Source organism: Penaeus japonicus, unplaced genomic scaffold (genome assembly GCF_977035675.1).
Source record: "Penaeus japonicus unplaced genomic scaffold, GWHDUDI00000001_assembly GWHDUDI00000031, whole genome shotgun sequence".
Classification (NCBI taxonomy): Eukaryota; Metazoa; Arthropoda; class Malacostraca; order Decapoda; family Penaeidae; genus Penaeus; species Penaeus japonicus.
Genome location: NW_028234433.1, coordinates 17,947,061 through 17,959,560, shown reverse-complemented (window position 1 = coordinate 17,959,560; position 12,500 = coordinate 17,947,061). Strand labels below are relative to the sequence as shown.

The 12,500-nt window shown below is 35.6% G+C and overlaps 2 protein-coding genes across 12 annotated transcripts in view; both read left to right on the top strand.

Annotated features, from left to right (window-relative positions):
- Positions 1–12,500, top strand: part of LOC122266672 (uncharacterized) — an 82,104-nt gene that overhangs the window by 43,745 nt on the left and 25,859 nt on the right. The window contains exon 6 of one of the 9 annotated variants that reach the window (XM_043036483.2): positions 9,919–12,116. The exons of 6 other annotated variants lie outside the window; for them this stretch is intronic. In XM_043036483.2, the coding sequence (XP_042892417.1) occupies positions 9,919–10,335 (417 nt within the window). In that variant the 3' untranslated portion in view covers positions 10,336–12,116. Of the gene's footprint in view, positions 1–1,048; positions 2,913–7,071; positions 9,885–9,918; positions 12,117–12,500 lie in introns of those variants that run through there. 2 more of the 9 variants (XM_043036484.2, XM_043036478.2) reach the window with 2 other exon arrangements.
- LOC122266675 (uncharacterized) lies at positions 1,380–4,011 on the top strand. Of its 3 annotated transcripts, none has more exons than XM_043036495.2 (2): positions 1,380–1,520; positions 3,122–4,011. In XM_043036495.2, the coding sequence occupies exon 2, from the start codon at positions 3,122–3,124 to the stop codon at positions 3,545–3,547; it is 426 nt and encodes a 141-aa protein (XP_042892429.1). In that variant the 5' UTR covers positions 1,380–1,520; the 3' UTR covers positions 3,548–4,011. The 3 variants fall into 3 exon arrangements, with proteins under 3 accessions (XP_042892429.1, XP_042892430.1, XP_086411992.1); XM_043036496.2 differs by having other exon boundaries at positions 1,401–1,520; positions 3,110–4,011; XM_086555866.1 differs by lacking the exon at positions 1,380–1,520 and adding an exon at positions 2,969–3,019.

Here is a 12,500-nt window from a genome sequence, read left to right as displayed (position 1 = left end):
AAAACAGCATAATTCTTTTTTTTAATGTAAACTAAAAGGATATTAGAGATAACCAGTGTTTGGGATCTCTATTGGAGGGGGGGGGAGAAAATGGTGTTGGATGAAATATATTGCAGGAGATATTCTGCATATCTTATACTGTTATATGTGTGTGTGTGAGAGAGAGAAAGGGAAAAGGGGTAGCTCATGTGTGCAAGATATGTTTTTGTATTAATCAGAGAGTCATTTTATTATGTTCTAAAATTCAATCTGCATAAGTTTTACTAATCTGCAATGTAATAATTTTTGTAAGATCCTTACTTCTCTCTCTCACTCTCTATCTCTCTATCTTTCTATCTCTCATTCTCTCTCGCTCTCTCTCTCTCTCTCTCTCTCTCTCTCTCTCTCTCTCTCTCTCTCTCTCTCTCTCTCTCTCTATATATATATCTCTCTATATATATATATATATATATATATATATATATATATATATATATATATATATATATATATATATGTGTGTATATAATCTTTCTCCCTCCCTCTCTCTCTTTCTTTCTCTTTGTGTCTCTCTCCAAGATCCTTACTTCTATCTATCTATCCCTCTATCTCTCTATGTGTCTATCTCTCAATCCCTCTATGTCTCTATCTCTCAACCCCTCTATCTGTCTCTCACTGTGTCTTCTCATTTCTATCAACACTTGAGGCATTTTAAGATATATAGATTGATTATTGCAAAGATTTATGAACAATGTTTGACTTTTAAAAACTATAATTTTATTTAAAAAACTGTAATACATTTCTGAATGTTATGCATATAAATATTGTTCTCTCTATCTCTATCTTCATTTATGTTGTCCAAGATTGTAGATTACACATTAACAAAATGGACATTTTTACCAGTCTTTGAGAAGTAGAATGGTGCTCTTAATGACAGCAGACAGTGTATTATATCTTTAGATGATAGTTCTCTTAAAGCATCATTATTGAATCAGTATCTGGTCTCTGTCATTATTTAAGTAAGTTGTTTGAACTAATGATAAAAAATAAGATACAGCCTCCTCTACAGGTGGAGCGGGAGACTAACTCTTTATGGACTGAAGGAGGAAGAACCACAGGAGATTGGCATGGTCTCCCTTCCACTAGCAAGGTGCATCAGTGTCCACACTGTGCCTACAGCACTAATGACTCTCATAAACTTAAGAGGCATTCATTGAAGCACACTGGAGAGAAACCATTTTCTTGCCCTTACTGCTCGTATGGAACTACAAGGAAGGAATTTCTGAAGGAACATATAAATAGACATACAGGAGAAAAACCTTTTGCATGTCCTCATTGCTCCTACAGTTCATCCCATAGGAATATCTTAAGGCGCCATGTACGTCGACATGCAGAAGAGCAAAGCCTCTCGTGCAAACAGTGCCCATATCAAGCATCTGATACCACAAGCCTGAGTTTTCATATGATGTGTCACAAACAAGATGGAGGCACAAAATAGAGAATTTCATATTGAACTGAAATTTTGAGTTCCAGTGAGATAGGTAATATATACTTTCTTTTCTTATAGTGTGTAATATCATGTATGATTTGCGTGTTTTTGAGATTTTACCCATGGTTAGAAATCAAAAAGTTATCAGTGTTATAAAATTCTCATTTTTCAATTTTTGGCATGGAAACATGATGTATATTTTTAAGAACAATGAATTTTAATTCTTGTAGTATATCTCGGTCTTCAGAATTTTCCCCTTATCCCAGTCCCACCCTGCTACAGTAAAATCTTACATAAAAAGCCAAGTTGTCATAAGTAATTATTAATGGTATTTATGGTAAGAAGATAGGATTCTTACCTACTTGACAGTTTAAACTGGTTATAATAGGATTTTCTCTCCCTTAGGCTACCCTAAAGAGTTGTCATAGGAACAAACACATTAGTCTGTATTGTGCCTTCTTTATAAGGATTAAAGGGAAACACAGAAAAACATATTATTAATCACAGTAAATAGATGTTAAGGATGATGACATTCCTTTGGAGGAGGGGAGGAAGCTTTGAGTTTGGAGAATTAATATCGAGTTTGGTTTTGAATATTTACACATCTGAAGAATTACCCACACAAATATTAGAGCCCACAATGGTACATTAAGAACTGTCAATGCTTGTTACCTCATTGGGGTACCGGAGTGGTTAATAATTTAATGAATTTACCATGAATCTCTTACATCTTGCAGGATTTCTTTATTTCATTTTATATTGAATGTACATTAATAGTGTACGTATTTGAGACTATATTTTTAGGGTTACTTAGACTGGAAAGTTACCCCCAAAACAGTAGATAAAAATAGGAAGAAAAATCTCACTTGTCTGTGCCAACTTAATATGCTGTAAATTTCATGATATTTAGATGTGAATGTTGCAAAAGTGAAAAAGTATATATATTGACAGTTTTAAAGGGGGGTTTGTTTTCCTCTTCTTGAAATAATATTATGGCTCAAGGCTTTTGTATGCACCACCTCAGCAACCTCTCAATGAATTTCCAATCTAATTTATAGTATTGGGATGATAGAATTGTGTAAGAATCTCCAGTTTTATGTTTTTTTTATATTACATATTTTTTTTATTAACCCTCTCAGGACGGGTGGTACAGCATGTGTACCGCGCATTCAAAAGCCCAGTGGCCGGGCGGCACAGTATTGTGCCAGCCATTCAATTGATTTAGGCCTAATAATTCGAACGCCCCGGCATTTGGACATTCAAGGCTAGAATTCCCCCGTCGGGGATGGGTTAATACTATTCTGCATTTTTTTCCATAATTTTTTTTTTTTTTCACTTGGGGGGGTCCCCCCCACCCTCCAGTATGGAAAGGCCACAAAAAGGATTGCAAAATGTGTATAACATTGATACATGCAATATAGAATAATAAAGCAAATCTGTAACACATAATCATTTTTATGATACCTTTATTTAAAATTTTCTCCCTCATGTAGGATAACCCTTATGATCACCTTATCAGACCATGAGTTTAATCAGATGTTCATAAAGCAAGTAAGCCATGTAAGCCTTGCTAGTACACATACTTTGTGTTTGATTAAACAAAAATTTTAATGGAACTGTATGATAAAGAGTAAGATGCAGCCTTCTCTACAGATGATGCAGCAGACAAACTATCACTGGGAAGATACCAGAAGGACCCCAAGAGAAAGGCAGAAAGCAACAACAGCCAACAAAGTGCATCAGTGCCCTTACTGTCCCTACAGAGCAACAAAGAACCACACCCTTCAGAGGCATCTCTTGAAACATACTGGAGAGAAGCCTTTTTCATGTCCCTATTGTTCCTATGAAACAACAAGGAAGGAATTCTTGAAAGAACACATCAATAGACATACAGGAGAAAAGCCATTTGCTTGTCCCTATTGCTCATACAGTTCCTCACATAAGAACATCCTAAGGAGGCATATGATCAAACACACAGGAGAGAGGGCATACCAGTGTGCACATTGCCACTATCAGGCACCAGATAAGCAAACTCTAACATTGCACATCCAGACTCACAACATTGATGGTGCTGTGTAGTGTTTTGGCATTGAGAGTTTTTTTTTTTTTTGTCTTGCCAAAAACATTATAGAAAACATCCCATATCGAACACATTGGTGTTGCTGTGTAGTGTCTTGGCATTGAGAATTTTCATCCTGCCAAATATTTCAATGAAAGCATCCCATATTGACTGCAAGAATCTGTTTTTAGCCATTATTCCAGAAAGCTTTGTAGTTAATGGTTAGATCATGTTCTTTTACTTGAAAAGTATAGATGAATATATATATATATACATATATATATATATATATATATATATATATATATATATATGTGTATATATGTATTGATAGTGGATAAGGGTTGAGTTTGTAAGCTTTTATGTGATCCCAAGTAAAAATACTAAAGTTATTTAATGGAGGAAAAATTTGGTTACTCTTTAGTGTGAATTGCCTTGTAGAAAAGAAATAATTGTAAGTAATAAAGAATAGTATTTTTAGTATGAATTTTGTTGTGAATATCCTACTGCAAAACAAAAACATTATGTAGTTGTATTATGTCCAAAAATTTATGGTTGCTTATTTCAAAATTTATTATTAATTTTTCCAAAATTTATTAATTATTCTAAATTAAATACCTCTTAAGTAGATTAGCAGTCATTGTATTATTGTTCCATGGATTACTAGAGATACTGTAATTGTTATGAGCCAGTAATATATATGATAAGTTCTTACTATTTTTAAGATCTGATACTCATTCTCTATTCATTAACCCATTCACATCGGGGCATATATTTGCCTAATGCTGCTCCCACCAGCTAGATAACAAGTGCACTCAGTGATTAAGTGCAAGATCTCTCCCAGCGGACTGCTGCGCTGTGCCTCTCAGAGCAATGTAAAACGTATGTTTTGAGGGAGAGGTCATGACATGATAGAACATAATCTAGCGGGAGCGAATTATTTCCATGACACGATACCACATCACCCTGTGTGTGTGTGTGTGTGTGTGTGTGTGTGTGTGTGTGTGTGTGTGTGTGTGTGTGTGTGTGTGTGTGTGTGTGTGTGCATATATGTGCCAAACTTCAAAAAATAATTACAAAGTTCTGTTCATACTAAAAAATAGAATGTTTCAATTACTATAAAAGAAAATTGTATTTCAAATGAAAATGGTTAATATAAGAGATAGTAAATGACTAACTACATAAAAGGATTTGCTATTATAACTCTTATGAAACTGAAGTATTAACCTATTGCTGACGGGGGATAGATTTGCTTACCCAGGCTGCAGGAGGGGTTTTATTTCAAAGTGAGGCAACTGCATGCAAAATGCCTTGATTTTTCCCATTCCCTTTAGTCACTCATTGTAGAGCTAGAGCCATTTTTATGTTTTGTTTTTTGTGTGTTTTACTGCATTTAGAGATTTAAATCTGTCATATCACAGGCTCTATCAATTCTGCAGTTGACTAAAATTGTAGTTCAGGGTCCAAATCAGCTTATTTTTTTCTATATACTCAATGTGATAGAAGTATTGCTATTTTAGGGGAGGACAAAAAGCAACTTTATTTTTTTCGTATTTGTGTGCTGCCATGAATGAATACGAAACTTATAACCATCCACAATGAAGATAACAAGAAGAGGAAGGAACCTTGTGCTTATGCCTGTGAGTGCCACAGTAAAAGACATCCTTTCTGGCACAGGGGTACATTGTAGACATTGAGTATGGTTTGAGTCACCTTCCTCCTCTCGTTCTGTCTGCACATCCTTCATCTGCGGTACTTTAGAGCAAGAGGTCAGCAACTTGCTATGTGCCATCGCTGTATAAAGATAGTGGTTGCTAGAGACTGTAGATCGGTACCGTTCAAGGGTCTCCCTCCTGCTGGTGCTAGAAGAAAGTGGTGCCATCCAAGTTTTGGATGTTAGCTGAAACCTATTTTGCTTAATATTATGGCAGTTATAATAATTATGCTGCAATTGTCATCATTACTTACTCATTACTCACAGCACAATGAATTAACATTGTGATCCAAAATCCCGGAACATCATAACGCCTGTCATCAGGCCAGAGCTCTGGCGTCGTGTATGACGAAAGATTTTTCAAGGTGAGGGGAAACAAATTCCAATAGGATGAAAAATAATCTAGTGTGTAAAAGCCTAAGTTTTTACTTCATTTAGCCAATACAGATTGACTTGGCAAGGCTGGCGTGAAACAGGTGCTTGAGTATCAGATTATGTGAACCAGTGAAGCTTAGGGTAAAAAGGGCAAATTAATGCATAAACAGTACTGTACTGTATTACTGATTCTGATATAGCTTATAAAGGCTTAGACCTTGTCAAGACTTACCAAATTACTAAATAACAAAGTGTTAGGTAGAACTTTACACCTTTTGTGATAAACTTTAATTCATATGTTTATGAATCACCACATTACCACCACTTACATTGCTTATACATATGTTAAGAGACATTTAGGGCTTGAATAAAAGCAATTAAAGTTATAATTGCATCAGCCACTTTAACCCAGTCACGAAGGGGGCATTCCAGCCTTGCATGTTACAATGCCGGGGTTCTCGAACACATAGGCCTAAATCAGTTAACCCATTCCCAACGGGACTCTTGAACGCATAAGCCTAACGCGTTGGGATTCTCGGCCGCATAGCCCGGCTCTTCCCGCACGCCGGGCTGGACAAAATAACGCGTCCCCGGTGTGTGGCCCAAAAACCACTAGACATGATATCTAGTCACCCGTCATTAACGGGTTAAATAAATGACGCCGTATGACGTCACCCAGCGAACGGGCCTTGAATGTGCGGTACCGTAGTGTACCACCCATCCAGAGAGGGTTAAGTCAGCTATTTGAGGCCAAGTAGCAATTGTGGAAACTAATGAGTGCAAGATTTAAATTACTGAACTGTTAAAACTGCCAGATTAGGGAGGTTCTCTGATGTGCAGTTATGTAATTAATGTATGGTTAGAACATTTGTTATAAAACCAACTATTACATGATATACATCCATACACTTTGGTATAATTTCTTGCTTTCCACCGCACTCCTTCCCTCGTTTCTCCACTCTCTCCTCCCTCTCTTCCTCATTTTATGGCTCTCTCTTACTGTCCCTTCTTTCCCCATCCTTTTCTCTCTCTCTCTCTCTCTCTCTCTCTCTCTCTCTCTCTCTCTCTCTCTCTCTCTCTCTCTATATATATATATATATATATATATATATATATATATATATATATATATATATATATATATATATTTCTTCCTTTCAGTAATGTGGTGAATTTAGTCCCAAATACTGTATCCCAAAATATTTAGAAGTTGACATCATCTAGTCATAACATTTGCACAAAAGTAAAGAGGCATGAGATTGCAAAAGATATGAAGAAGGTAGTATAAATAGTCATTTGATGATATTTAAACTGTTTGATATTTTAATCAGTATTCTCAAACCTTGAAGATAGATTGTCACAGATTACTGAAACCTACTCTTTTTTGTAAAGAAAATAAAAGCAAAAATCAGTCATTCAATATATGAACAAGAGTAAGATGAGCCTCCTCTTCAGATGGAGATGGACACCCAATGGATTGGAGAGGGGAGAATCAATGAACAGTGGCAGACACCTTCTGCAGGCCACACATCGCACCAGTGTTTGCAGTGTGACTTCAAAACAGCTGATGCCAACGAGCTTAAGAAACATACTTTGAAACACGCAGTGAAAAATCTGTATTCATGCCCATACTGCTCTTATTGTTCAGCCAGGAAAGGATTGATGAGAGAACATGTTTACATACATACAGGAGAAAAACCATATTCTTGTCCATATTGCCCTTACAGGGCATCTCATCGGAATTACTTGACTGATCATCTTCGAAGACACACTGGAGAAAAGCCTTTTGCATGCACACTCTGCTCATACAAAGCTACACAAAAGTCCAACTTGAATGTTCATATGTCAACGAAACATTCTGGAACTTAATCATCATCGTCATCATTTATTCCTCTCAAGTGACTTCATGAAGTTTGTGTTGGTTCCATAATTTGTTAATGTTAAGGACATAATTTGTCAGGGTTATCTCATTGCTTCAAAAGGCTTACTTTCATATTGCAGCATGCATTACACATTTTAAGAATCAAATTTTTATCAATATGGAACTTCTGCCTATGTTTGAATTTTCATCAATATGAAACTTCTACCTTCTATCAATATGGAATCAATATGGAACTTCTGCCTATGAATAAATTTTCCTTTTTATCTCTAAACCTTCCTGCAACAGTTAATCTGTTCATGGTTTAATTAGTGCAATCCTTCAGGTTTCCTAAATATTGATTAATTATGCTTGGCTTTTTCACTGAAGAAAAGAAGAAATAACAATGAAAGTACCACTTGCCTTTTTGAAAGATATTAACAACATAAAATATACTCAATTTTTTTCTAATTTGTTCTAATATATAACATCAGAAAATTACAATCAGTGATACAGAATGGCAGTTATTAGATGAGGATGACACCGTCCGTGCCAGACAATGTAAACCTGCCATCCGACTGTACATATTTTATTAAAAACGGCGACCAATGGGTTAAATAAATTTGGTCTTTGTTATTGTCATAGCATGTCACCAGGCTACTATTATAGCTTGTTCCAGCAGTTATTTCTTTTCACTTAAACTGCTAGGCAAGCTGTTTAGATTTACAATATTTCACTTTTCTGTTCCAGTAAAAAAGGAAAAATTAAAATTTGATACAACTTACCAGTATTTATGCTTATAAAGTTCCAGAATTTAATGAAAATGACACAAGGGACCATGTGAGAAAACAGAGGAACCCATTGTTCATCTTTCTAATTCCACAACCCTTTATTGACATTTACATTTATTTACCATACTTTATATACTTGCATACTATATGTACTTATATACATATGACTTTTATTTTTAAAAGATCAAAATAATTTCAAAGTCCTAAAAACCTTTATGTTGATTATGTAACTATATTGTGATATGAAACTAAATTATAGATAAGTGCTTGCCATGCTGATTAATAGATTACTGACAGACAGAGGCCAAAGCTGAAAAAAGCGCCATATTCATGGGAAATCTGTCCAACAATTCCACAAAACAAATTCTAGCAATATTTTAAATGCCTCGGAAAGGAAACAAAGTGATATATTATATGACTCAGACAACCAGAGGGAGTACTATATCTAAGTGTGTTAAGTGACATGGAAAGCCAGGAATTGGTTAGACTTCAACAAAATCACTTGTGTTTATTTTGGTCAGATTGTTGATTGAACAAACTGATTACATTTTCTTGTGAGATAATGCAAGGTAGTTTTCAACTATTACAAGATAGATGTTTGTGTGTGTTAGTGTGCATGAGATTACGAATGTACATTAGTATAAATGCCAATAAAGAAGAGTAAATGAAGAAGGAAGAATACTTAACCCTTTCCCGACGGGGCACGCGCTACACGAAAACCCCTATGTTGGGCGATTGTAATATTGCATTGTAATCGTCACACTGGCATGACGCCCCGGCATCGGGAACACACTGTCGTCATAGGGTTAATAATCTTCGTGTATATTATTTTTTTACTTAGACTCAAAGTTCAAGATATTCAGAATGTGGTAAACTCAAATATCATCTCACAAATTTGGATGCTGTGATTACATCTGTCTTGATTATCTTGTTTTTATTGATAGATCTAATGTTTAAATGTTATTGATATATAGTACAATAACTTCTGATATTGTGAATTGTTGAATGATATTTTGAAAAGTGTTATTACGTCTATATATATATGTGTGTGTGTGTGTGTGTGTGTATGGTATGTATGTATGTATATAAACAAATACTGTGATTTTCAATATTATTTTGATTTAATCATTTGGAGAAATTTGAGGTGAAGAGTTAATACTTTTGATATGGAAATTAAGATTATTTTAATATATTTGTTTGTTTTATTTTATTCTTTATTCATATATTTTGTGTTTTTATAATTCTAAATCATGTTATGATCAGCATTTCATGACAGTAGCAAGTGGGTAGTTATTTCAATGACTTCCTATACAGATTTTTATTTTGTTGATTAATTTATTATTATCATCATTATCTGTCCCCTTCACATCTTCTTACCAGAGAGCCATATCAAGTTCTTATTTCTGCATTATTTATTCAGCAAAAGAGTATATGTAAGAATTTCCAGACTTGATATTTAGATGTGTTTAATAAGATTTCCCTTGATTAGGTCAGTGTACATTTTTTATCAAGAAATGAAATAGTACTGATAGATTATTGTTATAGAATATCATTTAATGCAGTGCTGAGTACTGGTAGCCTAGATGAAAAAATATCTATTTAAAAAAAAAGATGCACTATTTCATTGATATTAAGCTAGGCGTACCCCCGCAGGTGGTGTCCGAAAAAGGCCTCAAGCGGAGAAGTTGGGGAGACGACCCAAGAGGAAGGAAAAATCTCAATGCTCGCAAGTTGCACAAGTGTTCATACTGCAATTACATCACAAACAAGACCACCAACCTCACCAGACACATTCACACTCATACAGGGGAGAAACCCTTCTCCTGTCCATACTGCTCATTCAGGGCAACTCAAGAAGACAACATTAAGTCACACATACGCACACACACAGGAGAAAAACCATATACTTGCTTGCACTGCCCTTATCGCTCTTCTAGGAAGTCCAATCTAAACAGCCACCTTTTAACTCATCATCCAGAACTTCAATCTCATCACATTGATATTCAGACTCATCATCTAGACGATCAGGCACTCCATTCAGATGATCAGAGCCACCATTCAGATGTTTAGAATCATCATTAGTTCAGTGCAGTTCATCAGACAGATATTAAAACGCATTTTTCGTACATGTTTTTACAGTAATTAAATTTTTAGTGTATGACTTGTAATTGCAAAGTTGAATAAGAATTCAGTAGATAATATTGTACAGTAGTCATGCAGACTAATGAATACTCTCATCAAGTCATATGTTAAAGCTGCAAAAATTATTATATATGGTATTGACATAGGATTAACTGGTATGACAGTGCAGTATGATCCATTTGCAGTTTATTTTGTAACAAAATTTTGCAAGCTGTATATATTGCACAATGATAAAAATGTTCTTTGATCTCGTAATAACAGAAGAACTTACAAGCTTTATTGTATTACTGAATGGCTAGTAGTGATTATTGTGGTTTCCAGGTATTTCCTCTCCCCTTAAGAGACAGTATTCCATGTTGCTGGTGGTTGGGAAATATAATTTATGTCACCCTGCATTGTTAACTGTAAGTTACAGTATAAATGCGCTCCATCCTACTCTTTCCATATACTATGCTTATCACACATGTAGAAAACACATACATACATATATTCATATATTCATATATTCATACATACATACATACATACATACACACAGACAGACACACACACAGACAGACACACACACACACACACACACACACACACACACACACACACACACACACACACACACACACACACACACACACACACACACACACACACACATACATACATACATACATACATACATACATACATACATACACACATACACACATACATACACACATACACACACACACACACACACACACACACACACACACACACACACACACACACACACACACACACACACACACACACACACACACACACACACACACACACACACACACACACACACACACACACACACACACACACACACACATACACACACACACATACACACACACACACACACACACACACACACACATACACAGACACACACACACACACACACACACATGTACATAAATTCACAAAGCATCACTGCTGGGAAATTAAAATCAAGGTTTGGCTGTTATTTGAGGCATTTTTGTAAATATTTTTTATTCTCAGTGGTAAATTAGACAAGTCAGTGCCTTTAACTATGTAGCTAATAAATTTTATGTGAAACAAGGCTTTCTCTCTCCTTTAGCAATGATCCTATCCAAGAAGATTAAGAAAGTCACAAAGTATCTTCAAAGTGTATATTGAATAGGGTGAGGAAAAGTTAACATATGAATTTATGTGATTGCAATAAAGAATTTAGCTGTATTGGAATAAAATGATATGTATAGGTGCGTGTCTGTGTGTGCGTGTGTGTGTGTGTATGTGTGTGTGTGTGTGTGTGTGTGTGTGTGTGTGTGTGTGAAGTTACAGGATAAATGCACTCCATCCTACTCTTTCTGTATACTACGTTTATAACACTCACAGAAACACATACATATTCATACACATACGCTTAACCTATTGTAGATGGGGATAGATTTGCCTGAGTGATCCCCAAGTGCTATCTGCATGGCTAGAGCAAGGCTGCTTCACGTGATATTGTGACCTTTTGCTCTCTCTTTCATTCATTCATTACAATACTATAGCCATTTTAGTGTTTTTCATTTTTACTGTACTGTGAGACTTATATGTGCCATTAGGCACTATGCATTATGTATGTTATGACACTCATCTGCAATGGATTAAGCACACTCATGCACACTTACTCACTAACTCACTCACTAACTTACTCACTAACACTCTCTCTCTCTCTCTCTCTCTCTCTCTCTCTCTCTCTCTCTCTCTCTCTCTCTCTCTCTCTCTCTCTCTCTCTCTCTCTCTCTCTCTCTCTCTCTCTCCTTCTCTCTCTCTCTCTCCTTCTCTCTCTCTCTCTCCTTCTCTCTCTCTCTCTCTCTCTCACTCACACACTCACTCACACACACACACACACACACACACACACACACACACACACACACACACACACACACACACACACACACGCGCGCGCGCGCGTGCGCATATATATTTGTTTCGATAAAGCACAGTTTCTGGGAAATTAAAAACAAAGTTTTGTAAATATTTTTTGTTCTCAGTCAATTAGACAAGTCAGTGCCTTGCACCATGTAGTAAATAAATATTACATGAAA

Excerpts from the sequence above, each read along its gene's own strand:
- LOC122266675 (XM_086555866.1), top strand. The coding sequence starts at position 2,972 with ATGATCACCTTATCAGACCATGAGTTTAATCAGATGTTCATAAAGCAA. Across the intron at positions 3,020-3,121 it reads ATCAGATGTTCATAAAGCAA|ATGATGCAGCAGACAAACTA; the intron begins GTAAGCCATGTA and ends CCTTCTCTACAG.